We start from the raw sequence: 25,902 nt of genomic DNA on the forward strand, positions 1-25,902 counted from the left end.
AAGAAACATGATTTTGTGTATTCATACAATTTTTATGAATTATGACGTAATTAAATCAATACAAAATGGTTAATTATAAGGAATTTGTGTGCTATATTGTGTCATAACATTACATGTGGCAGTAAAGAAATGCGGCTTTGATTCTTCATTTGATATTCTTTATGACAAAAAAAATTCTAAATTTATTTCAAATACAATTTAATATTCTACAGACTTTAACTTGTAATTAATCTAATCTGTACCTTTAACTGTCAGATAACTATCAGACACTAATGCTAAATCACATATATATATAGCTTAGTTGACAGACTAAACAAAGTCTGTAGTTTTAAACTTGTATCAATTATAAATTTCAAGTGAGTTACCGTCAAAAAAAAAAACATTTTTTATTTTTTTCAGTCTTGCGGCGTTTAGCCGTTTTTTTTTTTGTTTTTTTAATATCAATACTAAGTGAAAGAATATCAACAACTGTACATTATGCCACTAAATGTCTGCGTTTGCAGCACCTATCGAGAAAAATTAAAAACAAAATTATCGATAGAGACTCAAGAGCCCGCTCCACCGGTCACCGTTAACGCTATTAGACGGATAACGGTATCCGACAGATAACAGTGTATGATATATTATTCTCTTTCACCATCGAATACCACTATATTTACGGGATATTTTGAAGTTTAAGAACGCGGCCTGTTCAACCTCCTGCTGTTAAAGTGTATTCGTAACTTACGTGCAAGATAATCTTTATCCACACGCGGTGAAACAGGCCTTTACGGCTACTAAATAAAACGAACAATACGTCTGTGGGTTAACAGACTCGTATGTTCAATATAAGAACCGGACATCAAAAAGGAAAAAAATTTTATACCAATCGTTCAAGTCAAAGAAAACATCGGTTAACTATTAAAATCTTAAAACCTACCACAAGCGCTAAGTTAACTTATCGATATAAATGTTTTTTTTTCTTCTTCATATTACTTCATAGGCTAGCTACGAGCGTCACTATTATGCATTTCTAGATGTCCGTCTTTGTAACTATTCATGTCAAAAATATATATAAATAGAAATATGAATTGTATGTCTGTATGATAATCCTTATACTATTACGATAGTGGCGTCTAACCGCGTAGCAGATACCTTATTGTCGATACGTGCAAGCTGAAAAGAGAAAATAATCAATAAGTAATTCAAAAAAATACTTGGGACATAGTCTGTACAACTATAAAAAAAAATGCAATGTCCAAATAATGTATATACAATAAGGCTGACGTTGTGAATTAAAACACATATACACACACTAATCACATAATTTAAAAATTACTAGCTTTTACCCGCTTTTCGCTCGCATTGAATATTTTTTTAAATAAAAAGTATCCAATGTTACTTCTAATATCTCCAAGAATATGTGTACAATGTTTCATGATGATCGATTAAGTAGTTTTCGCGTGAAAGCGTAACAAACAAACTTACATTCACATATATAATATTAGTATGGATGTACAGGAAATCAGCCAAAAAGAACAGTTTAGGCTAAAAGCTAACGGACAGATTTTCAAAACTAAATGCTACATTATCACTGTGAGTGACATAGGCTATATTTTAATGGGAGAAAATAAGTGAGTACATTCAAAATGGCAAGTCCGGTATCACCAAAAACATTAGTTAAACTTATAATAATCAAAATCCTCACCTAGGTTTCCACATATAACCAGCCTGCAATCCCAGTAACCGCACACCGAGACCGGTCAACAACCGGTTAAAACCGGATACAACCAGATAGAACTGGCTCGATCCCATCTGAACCAGACAAAACTGGTTACAAAACTAACACTAAAACACCGCGATCGCACAACACTTCACTCACTTTTATTTATTTTTTAGTGTTTTTTTTTTTTAATTTAATTTATATATTTATATATATAAAAAATGCACTTTAATAGTCTAGTATAAGTAACACATGCACACCAGGTTTATATTTATGTACAGTGTATGGATGTTTCGTTGCGAGATGTTTTATTGTGTTTTAGCGACCGCTGGCGCTTTCAATTCGTTCGGTGCGGATTCTGGCTTCGATTTTGGTTTCGCTGAAAAACAAAATGTTAAAATTAATAAATTGATGATAGATAGAGATTTCTTCCCGTGGGTGTCGTAAGAGGCGACTAAGGGATAACAAGGTTCCACAACCACCTTGGAACTTAAGAAGCCGACCGATGGCGGGATAACCATCCAACTGCTGGCTTTGAAATACACAGACCGAAGACGGGCAGCAGCGTCTTCGGTGCGACAAAGCCTTGCGGTCACCAACCCGCCTGCCCAGCGTGGTGACTATGGGCAAAACACATGAGTTCACGTTATTTTTGGCGCTAACTTGTGGAAGCCTATGTGCAGCAGTGGACTGTATAGGCTGTAATGATGATGATGAGATAGAGATTTAGATTAATATCATTATACACATCACACCCGCAACTACACGTTAAGTAAAGTTACTTTCAACTACATTGATGAAGTCAGAAATAGTAACACAAATATACGAAGAGTAAATCTGAGGTATCACAAAGCATGTATTATTTTGCTCAAAATTTAGAGCTTACTGTTGAGAGAGTATAATAAACCTTACAAACGATCACAAACAAATTAAATAAATAAATAAATAATAATGTAACTTGTACACCTATGCTGACGCTAGACTATTTCCTTTGCATAAGCTAATAAGCTATAAAGCAATTGCTAAGGTTGCCTGGAAGAGATCGCTTTTTAGCGATAAGGCCGCCCTTTGTACCTAATTAATATATTGTTAACTAGCGACCCGCCCCGACTTCGCACGGGTGCAATGCTGATACTAAATATACTACAGAATGTCTTTATTTATTGTACGAAGCTAGCTTATAGCATGGTTATTAACATAATAACAACATTCAAATATGCGTCGTTAGATTACACGTTGTTACAGAATGTGTTGAAGAAATAAAGGTTCACTGCTCGTTCCCCGTAGGTGATAGCGTGATAATATGTAGCCTATATGTTGATCCGACTTCTTAATAATATTCGTGCCTAATTTGAAGTAAATCTATGCAGTACTTTTTGAGTTTATCCCGGACATACATACAGACAAACAGACAAAAATTCTAAAAACTATATTTTTGACTTAGGTATCGATTGCAGATCATCATCATCATCATTACAGCCTATACAGTCCACTGCTGGACACAGGCCTCCACAAGTTTACGCCAAAAATAACGTGAACTCATGTGTTGCAGATCATCATGATTGCAGATCACACCCCAAGTATTCTTTTAAAAAAATATTCAATGTACAGTTTTGACTTTCCTACCATTTTATTAGATGTATAGATATTTTTGTTTCTTTGCTATTGTATTATTTGTTTTTGGTGTACAATAAAGTGTATTATAATTAATATAATAAATAAATATCTTGTAACATACACATACGGTCGTCTGTTCCTATGGTAAGCAACTTAATACTTGTGTTATGGGTAATAGCCGACTGGTATAGCTGAATATATATTTTTTTATATATATACATAGAAATATTACATATATAAATATATGAATACAAATATTACACCCAGACTCAGGCGGGAATCGGACCCGCAACCCGCGGAGCAGAAAGCAGGGCCACTCAAACTGCGCCAACGAGCTACTCGATAAATTATATTAAACTAAAGTAGTACTGTGTTCCTGTTCCTGTGTGAGTGAAGTAGAGATCTCTGTGGCACACATTCGCCAAACAGTTTGCTTGCATGTCATTCTATTGAAAAACATATTGACAAGCTGATAGAAGGGGTACTGTAGTGTTGTTTCAACCGTTCACGCAGCTACGGTAGACGCTTAGCAGTAGGCGGGTTTGTTTGCCACCACAGCGTTACATATATAAAAAAGAATTGTGTGTGTGTGGTTTTATGAAACCACGATGTATGATAAACAGACCAAAAGGCACAAATCCCGCGGAACACTTGCGACATGCGATAGATGAACGAAAACATGTGGGACGATAGAATAAGTTTCACTGTAAAAACTTTCCGTGTTCCAATATTTCTATATTTTTTTTTTTGTGTACAGTAAAGAATACATGATATTACTCATAGGCTACGGTAATGGTAAGCGTACCATCGCCATATCGCACCTTTACTTGGTACCATAGTTGTCTATATGAAGGTACTCACGGCGAGGCTTAGCGTTGGCGACGACACTCTGCGCTCCACAGGAACCGGCTCGACCTCTGCTATTGATGGCTTGGCTGGATCCACCCGACGGGCGACTGTACACAGGACACGCGGGTTATAATTGTAATGTGCAAAAAATAATTAAAGAATACTAGTAATACTCGTGCGTATAATGCGCAATAAATAGGTAAAAAATCTACCGACCGTCAATCATGTTGACGTTGTTTCAAAATTAAAGCCGTCATATAATATAATTATTTATCGTTGTGTCCATTTGTTATAAGTATTCTTTGACGGTTAGCAGGAAAGTGGACATAAAGTACCAATCAAACCACTAATTGCAAATTCATGCGACGTTTCGATCCTTTATTGGATCATCATCAGGCATCTACAAAATACAAACATTGAAGAAAGCTGTACAACTAATTAATCCATACAACTTTCTTTTCTTAGTTGTACAACTTTCTTCAATGTTTGTATTTTGTAGATGCCTGATGATGGTCCAATAAAGGATCGAAACGTCGCATGAATTTGCAATTAGTGGTTTGATTGGTACCTTATGTCCACTTTCCTGCTAACCGTCAAAGAATACTTATAACAAATGGACACAACGATAAATAATGATTATATATATATATATAGACAGTAAATAGCGGTGCACGCACCCGTCGGGCCGGCGCGGCGCCGCCCGCTCTCGCTCGGACTCGGACACGGAGCGGTGGCGGTCGCAGGCGCGCCCGGCGCCACCACCGCCCGCCAGCAGCTCGTTCAGCTGCGGCTGGGGAAAGATTGGACATTTATTAAGTGCTCTCAGACCCTGGCACGGGAGGAAACTGTACTACTCGGAGCGCTTCTATTATGTGCTCTCAAACCCTGGCACGGTGGAAACTGGACTACTCGGGGCGGTTGTGCTTCTATTATGTGCTCTCAGACCCTGGCACGGTGGGAACTGCACTACTCGGAGCGGTTGTGTTTCTATTATGTGCTTTCTGACCCTGGCATACGACGAAATTCTACTCCGGGGCGAGATGGCGTCTTTTAAGACCCTGGCACACGACGAAATTATACTCAAGGACGAGGTGGCGAGTACTAGCGCGACCCCGTCTCGCCCCACCCAGATGACGACTGCTCAAGCGTGGTGGATTTTTTAGTCACTAGGATTCTGACCATGTGGAAGGTATCCATGATGGATTTGTCACGTAAAAAAATGGGAAGGTATCTTGTATTATAATTCGCTTTAGCTAGTAACGTGCTAATTAATAATTTTTATATAAAGAGATATTGATAAGAGAATTCATAATTTGAGATAAAGATTCGTTTAGAATCATATGGGAAATTCGCTTCGCTTCAGCCTTTAATATCCCACTGCTAGGCATAGGCCTCTTTCCCCATGTAGGAGAAAGCTTCGAACTTAATCCACCACGCTGCTCAAAATGCGGATTGGCGAATATATTGTCTATGAGTAACGATCGCTATCAGATATACACGATAACGACCGGAACCGATGACTTACCCAGACGTACAAAAACTAACAACCAGACCGGAATTAAATATTTATATAAGCAAAATATCCACTCCAAGCGGGAATCGAACCCACGACCGTCGTTACCGTGTTTAAGCGCCGCTGACACGGCACACGCACCATTACAGCAAAGTAATCCTCGTAATTGTATTATAAGCGCTCTAAATGTGTCGTCAAGCGCTAAACATTAGTTAAATTTCAATATAAACAATTATTAAATTTCAGAAAATGTTCAATAATTTAAACAGAACAAAGCCTTGGGTCCTCTAGTTCCAACTATACAGGGTTATTTGTAAAACACCAGCATCCTTGCAGGACAAGATAGCTAACATCATAAGTAACAACATTTGTTCTACGACTTTTCTTAATTTGTTAGATTTTACTTTCATACAAAAAAAAATATTAATTTAATTTTCCGTTTGAATGTTATAAACTCTACGCGCATCCCAAATATTAGGTAAACAGTTACTACTTGCGGGTGTGAATGTGAGGGGGGGAAGGAAGGGCCGGAGCGGTGCTAGCGCCCTTGAACTTGAACTATTTCGCTAGCCGAAGCAGTCGGCGCGGCGACTTTGATGCGCCCGCGTCATATGATTTTGTGTGCTACTCGTATTTATTTTACTCGTATCGATCGATGTATTGTATCTGTACTAAAATAATTTTATAACCATGGCGTACTGCTATTCTAATGTCGAATACACGGAAATGGTGAGGATGATTATTGTTTGGGCCATTTTCGCTGTTTCCTTCCGGTTGGCGGAAATGCTTATGACGTACGAGGAAGCACGACCCTTGTTGTTGTCTATGCTCGTGCGCGCATCGGCCGTGCCCTTTAATCGACCGATATTGTGCGACGTGGGTGGACGTAATCTGTTTTTATGACCATAAGTTCGCGTGTGACCTTAGTACGGCCGCTGAATTATTTTTACCGCTGCAGCAGAGCTTAGCACTGGTGCACCCGATCCTTGTGAATTCCCAGGCGCCTGGAACGCGCGGAGAAGAAGACACACAGGTGAGTGCTTTCCCTTTTGCGTTAGGGCATTGATGCCGACGGTGGGATCGGGGAAAGTGGCCTTTATTTGAACTGCGTACCGAGGGCGCGTGAACCACCCTTATCTTCCTTAAAACTGCTAACGAGGGCGGTGAATGCGATTGGCGCGAACATTGCCCCCGCGTGGTCCTTCCTTCGAGCCTAGATTACCATTCTTTTTTTTGCAATTATATTTTTTCTCACCGCTTACAGACCTTAATAAGGCTGTAATTTACGCTTTATATTATTCCCGCTATTTTAATAATTAGTATATATTATATATATTTATTTTCGCTTTTACTTACACTGTAATAGTATATTATTTTGTAAATTTGCATACTCATACTCGCTACAATAATTCGTTTAGTGTACCATTTATTTGTTACTCATTATATTAACTGCATAAATATAAAATTGACCTTAAAACGTCTCGCTGTAACTATTGCACGCATTTCTCGATTTGTTGACTCGCATCATTAGTACTCGAACGAATTTTTATTATTCTACCTTAAACTTTACGCATAATTAATTATTATTCAAAATGCAAAGTCGAGCGCAAAAGATAGATACCGGTGTTCCTATAACAATTAAGTTAATAGAATCTCGTATGCAAGCATATTTTAGTAGGTTGCAATCTATTTATGACGCTTCTAATAATATAAGTACTTCTCAGCTGCAAGATACATTTTTACGTTCTGCATATAATATCGATCAGTTAAGGACAGACTATCTTAAGTCAATAGAAGAATTAAATTTGCTTAAAATGCAGAATGATCTGAATTTTCTCCAGATCATAATATGTTTCTCGCGTTCGAGGAAATTTATTGTATCATAAAGTCTATAGTTCAGCAGCTAAAAAGCCATACTACATCACTATCTACAGAGAAGTCTAGGTTAAATTTACCTCCTATTAATTTAAAAACGTTTGATGGAGACTTAAAAAATTGGCCATCATTTTTTGAATGTTTTAATAACGCAGTACATAATAACACAAATTTAAGTAAATCCGATAAGGTATTTTATTTGTCGGGTATTCTTTCAAAGTCCGCGTTAACCGCTATTTCTGGTATACCGCCTACCGCAGATAATTACGATTTAATATATTCTACGCTGGTTGACAAATACCAAGACATCCGCACGCTTGCAAGTACATATTTACAACAAATTATAAATTTAAAGCCGTTGACCACAGCCTCCGCTGATGGTTTAAATGTTTTCTTAGATAAATTTGCAGCATCCGTATGTGCATTCGACAGATTAAATATTTCAAACAAAAAAGATTTTATTTTTCTATTTTTAGCATTACAAAAGTTAGATAAAGAAACTATTCGTAACTTTGAACTTTATGTTAGAAGTGAAAAATTGCCTACTTATGAATCTTTAGTTAAGTTTATAAAGGAACAAGTAAAAATTATAGAACGTTCTTCGTCGAATACTTTTAATACTCCATCCACTAGAAAAAACTCATATAGTAAAAGTTCTTCGCACTTCGCACCTGAACCGGTTAATAATGTTAAGCACACTAAATCCTTCATTACTTCCGAATCAAATAATAATTGTTGTCCATTATGCTTAAAAATAGGTCACGAACAATTTTATCGCTGCCCTAAATTTCTTAAATTAACACCTAAAGAACGCTATAATATTGTTAAAGAAAACAATAGTTGCTGCAACTGCTTAAGTTTTAATCATAAAACATTTTTATGTAAATCAAATAAATCTTGTAGTATCTGTGAATCTAAAACGCATCACACTCTTTTACATTTTCATAAAAATCTAACATCGAGTCCCGCCTCAGGAATCGAACCCCGACTCACCGCGGAACAAAACCCCGCTACGCAAGCACCGCACACCGCTGAGTCATAGGGCGCGACAAATTACTCGCCTGCCATAGCTAGCTCGTCCGACGCGTCTCATACAATGCAACCGCTATCAATGTGTTCGAATACGTTGTTGAGTTTACGCGACGCGCACACCGTGTTACTTGCTACGGCGCGCATTGTCTTGCGCACCAGTGACGGTTACGAATATATCGCTCGCGCTCTAATTGATAACGGATCTATGAATGACTTTGTTACTAGTAATCTTTGTAAGAAATTATCATTAAAAATTAATTCACTTCCTGAAAAAGTTACTGTAAACGGGTTTGGTGGTTCTTCTAAGGAGGTTAAGGGACAAACAAATATTAAATTTTACTCGCGTTTTGATCGCAATATTTCTTTTAATTTACAACCACTTGTTGTGGAAAATATTACGGACCGCATTCCTACGTTACCTATTGATAGGTCGATGTTAGCATATCTTTCCCGCACGCCGCTTGCTGATGATACATTCTCTGATCCCGGTGAGGTCGAGATGTTGATTGGCGCTAAGTTATTTACCCGCTTACTGCTGCCTGGCCGCGTCCATGGACCTCCAGGTACCCCTACGGGGATTCAAACTCCGCTTGGATTTATTTTAATGGGCGATGCTCCTGTTAAGTGTCGCTCCCACCGCACCGCCGCTCCGCCCTCTCATACGTTGTGTGCATTTACCGGCCAGCCGTTAGATGTACTGATGAGAAGTTTTTGGGAAACTGAAGAAGTTTCCACTCCTCGCTCCGCCTTGCTTAGTCATGAGGAGAAAGTATGTGAAGATCTATATAAGTCTTCAACTACCCGCGAAGCAACAGGTACTTATGTTGTTTCTCTGCCATTTAAAACTAACCCCTCAGCTTTAGGTGACTCAATGCAGAGTTCTAAAAGTAGATTTTTTGCTTTGGAGAAGCGTTTTTTGCGCGATCCAAATTACCGCTCCGCTTACAATAATATTATTATTGATTATTGTGATAAGGATTACATTTCTCCGATATCCGCAGAAAGTAAGCTTCCTTCATTAACTTACGTCATTCCGCATCACGGTGTAATACGTGAAGATAAAATTACTACAAAAATCCGCATGGTCTTGGACGCTAGTGCACGTACTGATACAGGGGTGTCACTAAATGATATTTTATTTTCCGGACCAAATTTGCAAGCAGACTTGTTTATAATTTTGCTTAATTTCCGCTTACTTCCAATCGCACTGTGCGCTGATGTCGAGCAAATGTATTTGCGTATAAAGGTACATCCACAGTTTTATAAATTTCAACAAATACTTTATCGCTTCAACACTTCTGATCCTATTCAGTTGTTTGAATTTAAACGTGTTTGCTTCGGACTGACTTCCAGTCCATTCCTAGCACTGCGCACGCTGCGACAACTTGCAGACGATGAGAAAAATAATTTTCCGCTCGCCTCTGAAGTGATTAATGGTGGTTTTTTCTTCATGGATGACATTTGTTGTTCCATAAATGATGTGCACTCGGCGCAGAAGGTAGCCTCGCAACTTATTGATATGTTCGCTGCTGGAGGTTTCAAACTCCATAAGTGGTTAAGTAACTCGCCCGAAGTGCTCTCTTCTCTTCCGCAAAACCATTTGCATCCACAATCACTCAATTTTTCTTCAACCGCAACACAAAAGGTTTTAGGTGTAACATGGGAGCCTCATGAAGATAATTTTAATTTTTTCATTCGCCCCGCTGAGGTACCATGTACTAAGCGAAATATGCTGTCTGTTATAGCCCGTTTATGGGATGTAATGGGTTTCGCTGCTCCTTTAATTATGTTCGCTAAGCTCCTAATTAAAGAGCTTTGGTTAATAAAGCTGGATTGGGACGACGAGCCTCCATCGCATATCCAAACCCAATGGACAAGGTTCCAAAGTGAACTTCCACTTTTGTCAAACTTATCCCTCCCGCGTCACATTGGTGTGACTCATGGTTGCAACGCTGCACTCTTAGGGTTCTCAGATGCTTCTGAGATGGGTTATGGAGCTGCACTTTATGTTCGCGTACAATCTGAAGATGGAGTTTCTGTACGCTTATTGTGCGCAAAGTCAAAGGTTGCACCTGTTCAAACGATAAGTCTGGCTAGGTTAGAACTTATGGGAGTACATTTAATGTCTAAATTGATTCACGTCGTTCTTAAAGCCTATGACAATCGCTTTATATTTAATAATTTTTTTGCCTTTTGTGACTCAACTATTGTTCTTAACTGGATTAATTCCAGTCCGCACCGCTTAAAAACTTTTGTAGCTAACCGCGTTACTAAAATTCAAGAATGTTTAGATGTTCAAAACATTTATCACATTTCGGGAAAGGAAAATCCCAGTGATTGTTTGTCGCGTGGTTTAACTCCTGCACAACTTATTTCGCATACTCTATGGTTTAACGCACCGCCTTGGGTCCATCAAGACATTTCTCAGTGGCCTATTAAGCCCTTTATATGTCTTAAATCCGCCCAGGAGTTACCTGAATATAAGCCAGTCGTTCTGTCAAATGTTTTACCACCTTCCAATAAAGAAAACTCTACATTAACTTCGTTGACTGAACGGATTTCTAGTTGGTCAAAATTACTTCGTGTGTTTACTTATGTATTGCGATTTTCGAAACGCTTAAAAACGCGAGGTAGTATTACCGCGGAAGATTTAAATAAATCGGAAAACTTTATAGTTCGCTCCGTTCAGGCTGCTCATTTTTCGGATTTATTGAAACTATTACAAGCTGGCAAGCACCCACCTCTCTCGATGCGTAAACTGAGACCGTTTTTGTTCGAGGGTGTTATACGAGTCGGCGGTCGATTAGAGAATAGCGATTTAACTTTTGATCACAAACATCCTATTCTTTTGCCTTCTAAACATAAAATAACCGATCTTATTATCGATTATGTTCACCGCACCGCTTGTCATGCTGGACCGCAACATGTGATTTCTTTGCTTCGGCAAAGGTATTGGGTATTATCCGCTCGTCGCACTGTACGTGCGAGAATTCACTCTTGTATCGCATGTTTCAGAGCACGCCCTAAGCCTGCTCAGCCGCCGGTTATGGCTGACTTACCCACCTGCCGCTTAAAAATATCCAAACCTTTTGCGCACACCGGTGTTGATTACGGTGGACCGCTTATGATCACTTTGACTAGGAGACGTGGTATAAAAAGCCAAAAGGCTTATTTATGCGCTTTCGTGTGCCTGACTACTCGTGCAGTGCATATAGAGGTTGCCACCGATTTAAGTACCGACGCTTTTTTGAATGCTTTCAAACGGTTTATTTCTCGTCGCGGTCCTGTCGAAAGGATTTATTCGGATCATGGTACAAATTTCGTTGGTGAAAAATCATATTTAACAGAAATTCAGCAATTTTTAAAGTCTAACGCTTTCAGTGAAGATTTTAAAACAGAATTAGCTAAAAATCGCATTTCTTGGGAAATGATTCCACCTAACGCTCCCCACTTCGGTGGTGGATGGGAAGCGACCATTAAATCTTTTAAAACGCATCTTTTTCGAGTGATTGGTTCGCAGATCCTAACTTACGAAGAGCTCTTAACCGTACTCTGCCAGATCGAGGCAATTCTTAATTCAAGGCCGTTAGGAATACTCAGTGAAGATCCTGCGGAACCTTTACCTCTTACCCCTGCACATTTTTTAAACACGACGCCTTTAGCTTATCTTCCATCACCTAACGTGGAAAAGGATAAACCAAATTTATTATCGCGCTTTATGCTGCTTGACGGACTGGTCCGTTCCTATTGGCGAAGGTGGAGTGATGAATATTTACACACGCTCCAGATTCGGCAAAAATGGAATACGGATGTACCGAAGGTGTATAAGGGAATGATAGTGCTGATTATGCGAGATAATAGCCCTCCATTGCATTGGCCAGTAGGCATTATAAGTGAGACGATTGAAGGTAAAGACGGTCACGTTAGGATAGCTTTAGTTAAAACTAAAACTGGTACATTAAAGCGTCCTATTGTTCGCCTCTGTCCTTTACCCAATACTAACTTCATTTTCTTTCCTCGCATTAGCTTAAAAAAAAAATTAACCGCCATTTATTTTACTTTTACTGCATTAAAAATATAAATATTCTTGTTTATTATAATTAATTGTTTATTATTTATTTATATCCGCACTTTATTCTTGTAACCGCATTTTTAGTATAGCCGCATAATTTTACTTTATTGTTACTGCATTTATAGTATAACCGCGTATATATATATTTTTTTCTGTAACTGCATCTTAAATTTTTAATAGTTCCACCTCGCGACCCTCTCTTTTGTTAGTTAGCCTATTTAGGCTGATTATTCCTGCGTGTTGAAAGGCATTGCCTTTCAAGGCGGGGGATGCTGTTTGGGCCATTTTCGCTGTTTCCTTCCGGTTGGCGGAAATGCTTATGACGTACGAGGAAGCACGACCCTTGTTGTTGTCTATGCTCGTGCGCGCATCGGCCGTGCCCTTTAATCGACCGATATTGTGCGACGTGGGTGGACGTAATCTGTTTTTATGACCATAAGTTCGCGTGTGACCTTAGTACGGCCGCTGAATTATTTTTACCGCTGCAGCAGAGCTTAGCACTGGTGCACCCGATCCTTGTGAATTCCCAGGCGCCTGGAACGCGCGGAGAAGAAGACACACAGGTGAGTGCTTTCCCTTTTGCGTTAGGGCATTGATGCCGACGGTGGGATCGGGGAAAGTGGCCTTTATTTGAACTGCGTACCGAGGGCGCGTGAACCACCCTTATCTTCCTTAAAACTGCTAACGAGGGCGGTGAATGCGATTGGCGCGAACAATTATTATCAAATTAAAACGAATTCGGAAGTGTTAGCACTTGTTAGTGAACAGCTGATTTTTAGGTGTGGTGTGTGTGTTGGTTGTGATGGTGACTATTTTGAACACTATGTGCGCGGTGTAGAGGTAATAGAAATTTAGTTTGTAAATATAATTTTATTGTACATTATTTTTTATTTTTCAATTATTGTAAATACGCTGATTCCACTTTTTTAATTCGCCTGCATTATCAATGAAAAGTGAATAATACCCAGCTATAAAATATTTAATATTAATTTGGTTTAATTAAACTTTAGTAAACGTTAAAGACTAATAATTAGCTAAGTTAATAATTTTCACATATTTTGGATGTTCAGAATTCAGATAGCTAATCTACATACACATTTACTTAAGTCACTGCGACATACATACTGTGATACTGCCTACAAACCCACCAAGCAATTTATATTATTAACTTATTTATTTTATTAACTAGAATTATCGGGCAGAGAAAGTGTTATTTATTATTATTATTAGCAGTGCAAGCGCGCGAGCGTCGCGTTCGTCCTTTTGATAATGAATGAATCAATGAAACATAGACTTACAAATGTTAGGGACCGTACAATAAAAGCTTAAAAAATCATTTTTAATTAATGTATTGAGTTACGTCAAAAGTCGTAGAACAAATGTTGTTGTACATAATGTTAGCTATCTTCTCCTGCAAGGATGCTGGTGTTTTACAAATAACCCTGTATAAGATATAATTATTGAATAAAAATAAAACATTTTTTTTTTTTATCAAATTTGTCCCTCAACAAGGCCAAAATACAGACAAACACAAATAACTGCATTTTGAAGTGAAAATTCATTACGCAAAATTTACTTGAGGAGTAAGCTGCTGAATGCGTGACGACAACGTTACAAAAAGTGTGATCGGGCGAGGCGTACGGAGCAAGAGGGAGAGGTGGGAGCACACATTTTCTTTCTCTCTTCCTCTCATAGCCAGTTACGTTTCGTATATCTAAGACACAGTGCAGGTCTACTGCTATAAAAGTTTTACTTTAGTCGTGTGGTCTGAAAGACACTAGTTTTTCTAATTCTCGAAATTAAATCATTTTTTTTTTTTTTTTGAAAAGGGAAAAGGGATAAATATCAAAATATTTAACAATTAAAGTCACAGGTAAAGCTAATGTCAGTAAACTTACCTCAAGCACGCGAAAGTCCTCGATGCTCTTAAATTTCTCGAGGTGAGCCTGGAGCTTGGGATCTACTTGAAGAGCCGAAGCGTGCTTGTAGTACTTCAGGAAGGCCCAGAACTTCTCTAGGCCGTATAGCTGACCTGGTACAGATAAAAAATTTAATTTAATTTTTTTAAATAAAACAAAGTGATTTGAAACGAGTTTCTACATTTTGTATGATTTGAAAATTTTGATATTTTTACCAGCTTCTATTTAACTCGCAATGTATTTATGTCATAGCTATTTTATAAAGATGATAGTCTGGAGTTATCATGGAAATATTAATAAAATGAAAATTATTGTTTTACCTGTTATTTTGAAATACAGTTATCTAACCAGTTCAGATAGCAGGTGCACTTTAGTTGTCAATAGATTTCTTTATACCACCTTAATCGTAAAAGTGTAAAGTGTAACTTTATTTGTTTCCCCAAATCCTTCTTTCTTTTTCTTTTTTTTTCTCCAGAACTAATCTCAACATAAATATTTTATAACTAGCTGACCCGGCGAACTTCGTATCGCCTAACAGTGACTTTTAAGTACTATCACAAATCTTTTGTATGGGAGTATAGAAAAGTGTTGTTTTTAGACTTTTTCAGAAAATTTAAAAATTTTTTTTTAGAATTTTTCTCTCCGTAAGATCCATCCTCGTACTTCAAGGAATATTTAAAAAAAAGAATTAGCGAAATCGGTCCAACCGTTCTCGAGTTTTGCGCTTAGCAACACATTCAGCGACTCATTTTTATATTAAAGATTAGTTCTTGAAGAAAAGAGCAATACACATAATTATACACGACTTAAGTTCAATTATATCAATTACTGTATTTTATAGAAAGCTCAATTCATCGAAGTTGGTTACAAGCCTTAAAATTGTAGTATACAGAAAACTTATCAAGGCAATCCCAGAATTATTTAAAGGTCGGGGTCAAAATAAATAAATGTAAAAACTCGATAAGTAGTAGAAAATTAAAAATGCTTTTTTACAGCAACTTTTCACTTACCATTACTAATTCAATAATTTATTTATTTATTTATTTATTAATTATTTATTGCACAATACATTAAAGAATTGTACAAAAGGCGGGCTTAATGCTAAAAGCATTCTCTACCAGCCAACCTTAGGACGTACAAGAGCAGACGTTTGTAGGTGTGCAAAATCGAGTATTAGTAAAATTCAGATAAAGAAGGGAAAAAAAGGGAGGTAATATAAAGTTAATAATAGCTTGTGCTTATATGTGTTGTTAACTGTAAGTCTGGATGGGGCAAATGCCTATATATATATATATATATAATATAATCAGGTCGGCAAACAAGCGTACGGCTCACCTGATGGTAAGCGATTACCGTAGCTTATAGACGCCTGCAACACCAGAAGCAACCCAGCTTGCCGACCCTACCCCACAATCTGCCCAGGATTACATGCTTTGTTTTTATAACCTTTACATTTTTTTAATTAATTATTATATTTAGCTTTGAAAATATTTGAATATAAATGTCTTTCCAGGCAGGTTACAGTTGCAAAATATAGAAAATACAGAAAATTTTATGTTCACATACTAGTTTCCTAAAAAATTATATTCATACACAAGTTGCTTCAACTTATCTGATAAAAATCGAATATACAAGTTCTTTCGACTTGTATATTCGATTTTTAAAATATTTTGTATCTGTTTAATAAATTATATTATTCATATTTTGTATATTCATATTACCTTTTTCGTAATCAGCCAACGTTTCCATCTGGAAATCCTGGTAAAGTTCCGGTCTGAACTTGCGCTCGAGACCGTACGAATAGAACCGGAAGAGACACTCCAAACCATAGCGGAAACCAGCTGCCGCGTCTTCGTTTGCTAATGTTCTGTAAATATCAATGGACAATATTGTATTGTATTGTATTGTAGTGGGCTCGGTTTTCCTCATTTAGACGCAAAGGTGGTCCATTATGCGTGAAAAGAGGGCTGACTAGTTCAGCCAGCCCAGCTCCATCCAGAAGCTCAGAAGCCTCCTAGGGCGTTCACAGGCTTCTCGGAGCGTCCTTATTTCCTTAAGGCAATGGACAATATTATAAATCAAATTTAAAATAATGTTACCTATTGTCGTGTTATATGAGTATATTTATTTATTATTAAATATTTTTTATCCGCCAACCCGCATTGAAGCAGAGTAGTAGATTAAGCTCTCTTCTTTTCCGTAACGAGGGAAGAGGCCTATGCCCAGCAGTGGGATATTACAGGAAGCGTAAGCGTAAATATTTTTATGTATTGTCTGGGCAGGTTTCACTAGCTCTAGATAATATATCAAGCAAATAAGTTTACGATTAGACTTTAAAAGCAGGAGGTAGGCGATGTACAAATGACCAAGGAAAATAGGAATTCATTTCTATATTATTTATATATTCATTCTCGTGTTATTAAAGTGACGTCTTTCCATTTAACTGCGATATCAGAATCGATATTATAACATAAACATGCAATTTACTTGCCCTAACACTTTAATAAAAATAATAAAATCAATTTTCTTATATATAAAATTCTCGTGTCACAATGTTAGTTACAATACTCCCCCGAAACGTCTGGACCGATTTTTATTAAATTTTGTCTACATATCGCGCGAATGAGCGAACATATAATTTTCATACTCCTTAGTTATAAAGGGGGAGGGTTAAGGGAAATAATAGCATATATGACAAAACAACGTTTGCGGGGTCAGCTAGTACAGAAAAAATGGAAGAAAGAAAATATTAAATTGGCCGAAAATATTTTTACTGGCCTACCAGTTTACAAACGTTGAAATGACACATACATTATAACATACAATACATTACAGCGAGTAAAAAAAAAAAGAACAAGGAATACATAGACAGTCGATTTACTAAAGAAATAGTATATAATAAATAAAATTCTCGTGTCGCAGTGTTTGTAGTTAAACTCGTCCAAAATGGATTGACCGATTATCATGAAATTTTATGTGAATATCGGGTAGGTCTGAGAATCGAACAACATCTATTTTTCATATCCCTAAATTATAAGCGGGTTAATAAAATATTATGAAATTTTGTGGGCATATCGGGTCGGTCTGAGAATCGGCCAACATCTATTTTTCGTTCCCCTAAGTTATAAGGGATAGGATTGAGAAGGTTAATAAAATATATGGCAAAACAACGTTTGCGGGGTCAGATAGTATATATTATTATATACTTTATGGCACTAAAAAATAATGTACAGAAAAATTGTACATAAAGTTGATGGCAAAGGTAGACTTATCTCTAGAATAGATAGATCTCTTCCAGTCAACCAATGGTCATGAGAGAGAGTGTCATATAGCGGGGAACACAGTGCAAGAATTATAGCTGATATATATAAAGTTTAGATGTAAATACCTAAATTCGTTGTACATGGTCCTGTTGAAGTGGTCCCGTAGGAAGAACGACCAGAATCTGAACAGAGTGTTCATTTCTTGAGACTGACCGATGCCTAGCTTCTTACGTTCTGTGAACAAACACATAAATTAAATATGCTGATATTTTATAGTCACGTGATTTATGTTATTTTTAACCGACTTCAAATAAAGGAGGTCTAGTGGAATGTTGAATTCAGCTCAAATTTTGTATACACCTTTACTTTGGATGACAATGCATGGATAGCTGTGTGACGTCATTCTAAATCCAATATGGCGGAACACCCAAGAAAGCAGAATAGTTATATTTAACGTAGTTTACTTAGAATGATACTCGGTGGTCAGGCGGTGAGGTGGTGTGGTGTGGTGATTACCTTTGAGGCAGCGCGAGTGGTACTTGTGGTAGACCTGCTGTGTGAAGTGGTTCTCGCGCAGGAGCCCGTGGCTCGGGTGGTGGAAGGTGGGCAGCGACTGCGGCGCCGAGCCACACGAGGACCCCAGCGTTGGGGACGTGCCCAGCGACGAGCTGGAAGACAACAATAAATATGCTCAGCATATACACTCACGGAATCTTTTCGAAGGTAGGCGATTCAATGTCTGTTCTATAGGTTAACAGTATACTTAGGTATTAATAATTAGATATATTATATTTTCAAATGTGATGTCACAAAATATTGGAACTCTCCCCACATCTTATCAAACAATGTCAAACTTCTTCGATCCCCACTACCAGCCCCTTAGGGTTAGACGTATTTTATGGATGACTCCCAGAATGAGTTTCCTTGTATTGTAACACTAATGTCATAACAAACTAATAACAAAGAAACGAGATTGAGGCATGGGTACTAGTGAACCCATGTACGTAACATTTCATTACTCAAGGCAGGAATCGAACCCACAACTGTTTGGAATGGAGAGATAGGTCACTGGAACATAATAAGTCAGTACAACCAAGTCAAGTCAGTCAAGTCAGTACAAGAATGAAAACCTAATGGAGATTTTAAAAACAATCTCAGATCGTACTGGTTATCAATTAAATCCTTCTACAGATATTGATTTTGTTACCAGAGTTGCTCATAGTAAAAGCGAAAATCGGCTTATTAAACCTATAGTTATTAAGTTCCTGTCACGTTGGAAGAAGGATGACTTCTTGGCTTTAGCTAAAAGAATAAAACTCCAATGTAGTGATATTGGTTTTGCTGGTAATAGCTCTAATGTGTACTTTAAAGAACACCTGACACGTTCTAACAAAGCTCTTCTGCAGGAAGCTAAAAAGTTGGCCAAAGAGAAAAATTTTTCCTATGTTTGGATAAAGAATTGTACTATTATGGTCCGACGTACAGATACCAGTCCAGTATTACATATATTAAGCAACAGCGATTTGAAAAAAATTGTGTGAATGTCGTTATACCTTCCTCTGATTATTTTTTATTATTTCATTATTATTTTTTATTCTTTCATTATTATTTTTTATTTTTTTATTTTATATATATTCATTTTGTAAAAATAAATTTATTACTAATTGAATTGTCACCCTATTGTATAACTAATATTGTAGGTAGCGAGGACATCTTGACTTGTGATTGTTTTGTGTTTGCTAATTGCTTTGACTTTTCTGTTGTGTTTCTTGAGTTGCATTTGGATCGTCTTTATACTTTAGTATTACTGAACTGTGAATGTGTTTTCTACGGAAATGGATGATAATATCTCTATTTATTATCAGAATGTTCGTGGCTTACGTTCTAAAACCAATTTATTTTTTCGAAACCTACTTAAAACAGATTTTGGAATTATATGTCTGACAGAAACATGGCTACTGGAGGGCATTTTTGGAATTATATGTCTGACAGAAACATGGCTACTGGAGGGCATTTTTAACGAGGAATTGTTTGACTCTCGATATTGTGTCTACAGATGCGATAGGGATTATAAGGTACGTGGAAACACTTTAGGTGGTGGTGTTTTAATAGCCGTCAGGCGGGACTTTTTTGTAGATTCTGTTACAGCTATACCTATTATCGGTGCAGTCGCTGAGGTTATCAAAGTGAAAATAAAACTTAGTCGTGAACGAAGATTGCATTTTTTAAACATTTATACTTGTTATTTTCCTCATTGTCAGTTGCATTTTGAGGCACTGTGCGGATGTTTCGAAATTATTTCAAATGACGTGATTAACTGCCCCGAAGAAGATTATTTTATAGCGGGTGATTTTAACATTTCCGTAGCTAAATGGTATTCTAATGACTCTGTTATGTGTTTGGATAATTCTAATTTAGATAACAATCTCGTCTATACATTATTTAATTTTCTAAGTTTTACAGGTCTGAATCAATATAATTGTATTCCAAATGTAAATCATAGGTATCTGGATTTAATTATTTGTAGCTGCCACTGTGTAACTTCTAAATCGATTTGTGCGCTTGTCCCCGAGGATAGCCATCATCCGGCAATAGAGGTATGTCTCAATGCTTTTAACCAACAAACCCTTTCTTCTAAATCAAGGACTGTGCGACTATATCGTGCCGTTGATTACAATATTGTCAACGGGATTATTGATAATATTAATTGGTATGAGTTACTTTCGGGCCTCGATATCGATACGTCTGTTACTGTCTTTTATCAAACCATTAATGAAATCATATCCGAATGGGTTCCCGTTAGGGTCGTGGCAGATAGTAGACATTATCCGTGTTGGTATTCGAGCGCTTTAATTAAAATTGTTAGGGAAAAACTCAAATATCACAGAAAGTGGAAAATCTACGGAAGGATTAGTGATTATGATACTTTCAGATTATTAAGGGATAGACAAAAAAGGGCACAAGTATACTGCTATGATACTTATATTAATAACTCAGAAGAAAAAATATTACGACACAGTAAACATTTTTGGTCATTCGTAAAGTCTAAAAAAAGCTGTAATGAATTACCTGGCACGATGTTTTTGGATCATTTGTCTGCGTCAAATGGTATAGAGATTAGTTCTCTTTTCAACAATTATTTTAAATCAGTTTTTCGATCTAATACGCCCAACACAGATTACGAAGTAAATAACTTTAACACGTCTCAAAATTGTCATGATAGTGTTTCAATTGGAACTGTCGATATATCGCGTGGGATTGTATCAAGATATTTAAGGAAACTTGACGTTAATAAGGGTTGTGGCCCTGACCTTATACCTCCATACTTTCTAAAAATGTGTAGTGACAGTCTTGCGCTTCCAATATCTCTGCTTTTTGATAAGTCCCTGAAAACCGGAGTTATGCCGCTGTTATGGAAACAGTCATTTGTGGTGCCCGTTTTTAAGTCTGGTAATAAACATAATATTCAGAATTACAGACCTATTTCTAAATTGTGTGTTATCGCTAAATTATTTGAAAAAATTATATATGACAGCATTTTTCCAATTTTTAGGCCTATAATTATTGAACAGCAACACGGTTTTATGAATAAAAAATCTACAGAGTCTAATTTGAATGAATTTTTACACCGAATATTGTCTCATATGGATAGTGGTTGTCAGGTTGACGTCGTGTATACCGACTTCTCAAAAGCATTTGATAAAATTTCGCATTATTTATTAATTCGTAGGCTTATAGAAGTTGGTATACATGGCGATCTCCTACGTTGGATGATTTCGTATCTTAGGGAGCGGAGTCAGGCTGTGACAGTTAAAGGCTTTTGCTCATCTTTTGTACCCGTTACCTCAGGTGTGCCTCAGGGTTCTCATCTCGGCCCTCTACTTTTTAATCTATTCATAAATAACATAAATAAGGTATTTAAGAACTCGGAAATATTATTATATGCTGACGACATGAAAATTTTTAAACCAATTAATACACCTACTGATTGTGCATTGTTGCAGGATGATTTGAACCGTTTATTTGATTACTGTCAGTGCAATGGTCTTATCTTGAACATCGAAAAATGCAATGTCATTACTTTTTCGCGTAAACGTAATACAGTGGAGTACAATTACTGTTTTAACAATGAACCAATCAAGAGGGTTACTGAAGTGAGAGACCTGGGAGTGTACCTTGACTGTAAACTTTTATTTAACTGTCATATTGACTACATTGTTGGCAGGGCGTTTCGAATGCTGGGGTTTATTCTTAGGATTGGAAAAGATTTTCGTAACAGTGCCACACTCTTTACTTTGTACAATGCCTACGTCCGCTCAGTTCTCGAATATGCTTCAACTGTGTGGAACCCAATATACAATATATACATTGATAGAATTGAGAATGTTCAAAAGAAATTTAGCAAACATATTCGTTTTAAAACTAACTACCTGTTCGCGAAGCCATCCGCTCTGATCTCTTTAAAGGACCGTCGAATGGTTAGGGATGAGCATTTGCTTTATAAAATACTAACCGGTTATGTTGATACCCCTTATCTTTTGAGTAATATTAGTTTGAGATGTCCTCGTTTACAAGCTCGTAAAAAATTACAATTTTTTGTACCTGTAATTAGAACGAAATATGCTCGGAATATTTTTCTTTATCGTGCATGCAACTCTCATGACAATGTGTTTGGTGACATTGACATGTTTAATATTAACTTAAATAGATTTAAATCTATCACGATGAATGTCATTTCTCGATGATATTTTAATTTTAATTAATTTTAATTGTAATCTTAATATCTGATATTGTTAGAATTCTGTCACTTTTTTTGTTGTCATTTTTTTTTTTTTGTTTTCAATCATATTTTATTGGCAAGTTAATTTGGTATAAGAAAATATATATCTAAATTTAGACTCTTAGAGTTGAAATTAGTATGCTTTTTTTTTATTAATGTACTAATTGCTATTATTTGTGCTATTATTATGTGAAGACTTAACTGGTAAATGTATGTCATTTAAATTTAATTTTTAATGTATATCAAACTGTATGTCTTCCTAATAAACATAAATAAATAAATAAATAAACCAGTGACAAAGCTAGGCGTTGGAAGTGGGCCCTAATCCGGATAATTTGTTTCAGGATTTATTTATACTCACATTCCTCATACAGGTACATATATAATATAAATATCTTAGAACATACACACACGGTCATCTGGTCCTATGGTAAGCAACTTAATGCTTGTGTTATAGGTAACAGCCGGCTGATATAGCTAAATACTTTTTGTTAGATAAATATACATAGAAATATAACATAAGTAAATATATAAATACAAATATTACACCCAGACTCAGGCGGGAATCGAACCTGCAACCCGCGGAGCAGAAAGCAGGGCCACTACAAACTGCGCCAACGAGGTAGACAATTTAAATGGGAATTTTGATATAAATATAGGCGTGCATATATATATATATATATATATATATATATATATATATATAGATGTGGCTTACCCAGTGCTGTCGCGGTGCTGCCTCTTGTGTTCGCGAACGTCCATGATCCAGCCTACATGGTGCTCCACGGGAGGGTTGAGACTGTACCGCGTCTTGTGCTTCCTGCTACTTCTGGCAAAAACAGACAATTTGAGATAAAGATTCATTTAGAATCATGTGGGAAATTCGCTTCGCTTCAGCCTGTAATATCCCACTGCTGGGCATAGGCCTCTTTCCCCATGTAGGAGAAGTCTCAGAGCTTAATCCACCACGCTGCTCCAATGCGGGTTGGCGGATATATTCCCTACTATGAGTAATGATCGCTATCAGGTGTACATGACAACAACCGGGACCGACGGCTCAATGTGCTCTCCGAGACACGGTGGGGAGACCCACAAGGACTGCACAAACACCCAGACCATGGCAAACACCTGTATGGCCAATACAAATGTATGTCATGTGCGGGGATCGACAACTTGCGCCAATGCGGAAAATTATTGTTTTTTTATTTTTTATTTTTTATCAGTCTTCAAAAAAAAGGTTAAAGTCGAGCGTGATCTGATGATAGTTTTTGAGTGATCTGTAATAATGTGTTGTGTTGAATACTTAAACATATCATTTGAAGTGTTTTTTTTTTTATTATAATGACAATTATTATTATTACTAGCTGACTCGGCGAATGTTGTTTTCTAATGTTTACGCGAATTTCACTTGCTAATATTCGGAATAATCTCGGTAATATTTCGGAATTTAGGGCGGTTTTAAGTTTTTTAGATGTTCACCGTTTCGGATATTTTACAGCAACCATGGTCACCTGTGACCATACACATAATAAACCGCGATGAAATACAAACAAAAAGTTGTTTCATTATAAACGGGAAATGTTGTTAATGTTTTATGTTGTCAAAAACATATAAAAAAAAATAGCCTATCGCTTATTCTCAGACCAACCAAATACATACGAAAAATTTCATAAAAATATCGATCCGTTTTGGAGGAATTCTATAACAAACACTGTGAAACGAGATTTTAATATCATCATCATCATCACTTCAGCCTATCGCAGTCCACTGATGGACATAGGCCTCCACAAATTCGCGACAAAAATGGCGTAAACTCGTGTGTGTTGCCCAGTCACCACGCTGGGCAGGCGGGTTGGTGACCACAGTACTGGCTTTGTCGCACCGAAGACGCTGCTGCCCATCTTCGGTCTGTGTATGTCAATATATTACATTTTTTTTGAACCGACTAAAAAAAGGATTTCTCTATTACTGGGTACCGGATTTTGTTTTTTTTCCATACTTGTGTTTGCTTGCAAACGAAAAAAACCGACTTCAATCACATCGACAAGAGTAATACAATAACGATATTAGTCATTGAAAATAAGTCGTCAAAAGTGCAGTCGGTACGTATTATTAGAGACTAGCTGTACCCTGCGCGCGTTGCTACGCTTTTTTTTTTATTTTATTTTTTTCGGTCGTACCAACTCAGAAACCTTTGTGGGCTCATACACAAAACTTTGCTGAAGATCATGACATGATCAAATGCATAGTTTACGATTCTATAAAGGACATACAGACAAAAATTCATTTATATATATATATACTAGCTGACTCAGCAAACGTTGTCTTGCCGCTAAACGCTATTTAAAAACAGGGGTTGATCGTAGAGGGATGAAAATTTAGGGTTGTATGTGTTTTTTAATGTTGTATTATAAAAAAATAAAAAATAAATAATTTATCTAAAAATTAAAAAATAAATTAGGCGTGGACTACCCTTAACATTTAGGGGGATAAAAAAATAGATGTTGTTCGATTCTCAGACCTACGCAATATGCACACAAAATTTCATGTGAATCAGTCAAGCCGTTTCGGAGGAGTTTAACTACAAACACCGCGACACGAGAATTTTATATATTAGATATATATAATATAGATAAAGTAGTCGTCAGATTTCGATCGAATTTTAATACAATATGACAAGCACAAGCCTTCGATTTCGATCAAAATCGGTTTACTCGGTAATAAGTTATGAAATAACACACAAAGAAACGAGAAGAAAATTAAGAATATTCGACTTTTTTTTGAAGTCGGTTAAAAAAGGTGATGCTTGTCAAGTGGTTCCATTTTAATTTGAGCGAATGTGATGTTATGTGCTATACTTATTGATATTATTTGAAATAGTTTTTTAAGAACTACCAACTACTTTTATTATAAAGATCGATTTGATGGTAAGATGATACCATAGCCTATTGACGCCTGTAACGCTAGAAGCATTACAAGCGTATTGCCGACCCGAGTAACCGACCCTTTTCAGAATCTTTCTAACTTATACAGAAACAACACTATTTGAAAGCAGTATTATTTAGCTGTGATCTTATGTAAGGTCGAGGTACTTCTTCGGTCGGGCTGCTCCAAACTTTGAGCAAGATAATTCCCGCTATGCCCTACCTCATTATTCTTATTGTGCGGTAACTTCGTGTGGGGCTCTGTTCGACTTCGGCTATCAAAGTGGTAGACATCGTTTTATAGTAATCCTCCGTCAAATTAATTATACACACCAGTTTATCCGTATTATTATAGC

The 25,902-nt window shown here is 36.8% G+C and overlaps 1 protein-coding gene across 1 annotated transcript in view; it reads right to left on the reverse strand.

Annotated features, from left to right (window-relative positions):
* Window positions 1-379: 379 nt before the first annotated feature.
* The window catches only part of LOC123666060 (la-related protein 1B-like), a 112,788-nt gene continuing 87,265 nt past the window's right edge, over window positions 380-25,902 (reverse strand). The window contains exons 23-31 of the mRNA XM_045600268.1: window positions 23,341-23,451; window positions 18,359-18,510; window positions 17,968-18,076; window positions 16,301-16,446; window positions 14,559-14,692; window positions 4,846-4,958; window positions 4,181-4,275; window positions 1,688-2,081; window positions 380-1,155 (exon numbers count right to left, since the gene is read on the reverse strand). Of these exons, the coding sequence (XP_045456224.1) occupies window positions 2,011-2,081; window positions 4,181-4,275; window positions 4,846-4,958; window positions 14,559-14,692; window positions 16,301-16,446; window positions 17,968-18,076; window positions 18,359-18,510; window positions 23,341-23,451 (931 nt within the window). The 3' untranslated portion in view covers window positions 380-1,155; window positions 1,688-2,010. The remainder of the gene's footprint in view (window positions 1,156-1,687; window positions 2,082-4,180; window positions 4,276-4,845; window positions 4,959-14,558; window positions 14,693-16,300; window positions 16,447-17,967; window positions 18,077-18,358; window positions 18,511-23,340; window positions 23,452-25,902) is intronic.

This window comes from Melitaea cinxia, chromosome 25 (genome assembly GCF_905220565.1).
Source record: "Melitaea cinxia chromosome 25, ilMelCinx1.1, whole genome shotgun sequence".
Classification (NCBI taxonomy): domain Eukaryota; kingdom Metazoa; phylum Arthropoda; class Insecta; order Lepidoptera; family Nymphalidae; genus Melitaea; species Melitaea cinxia.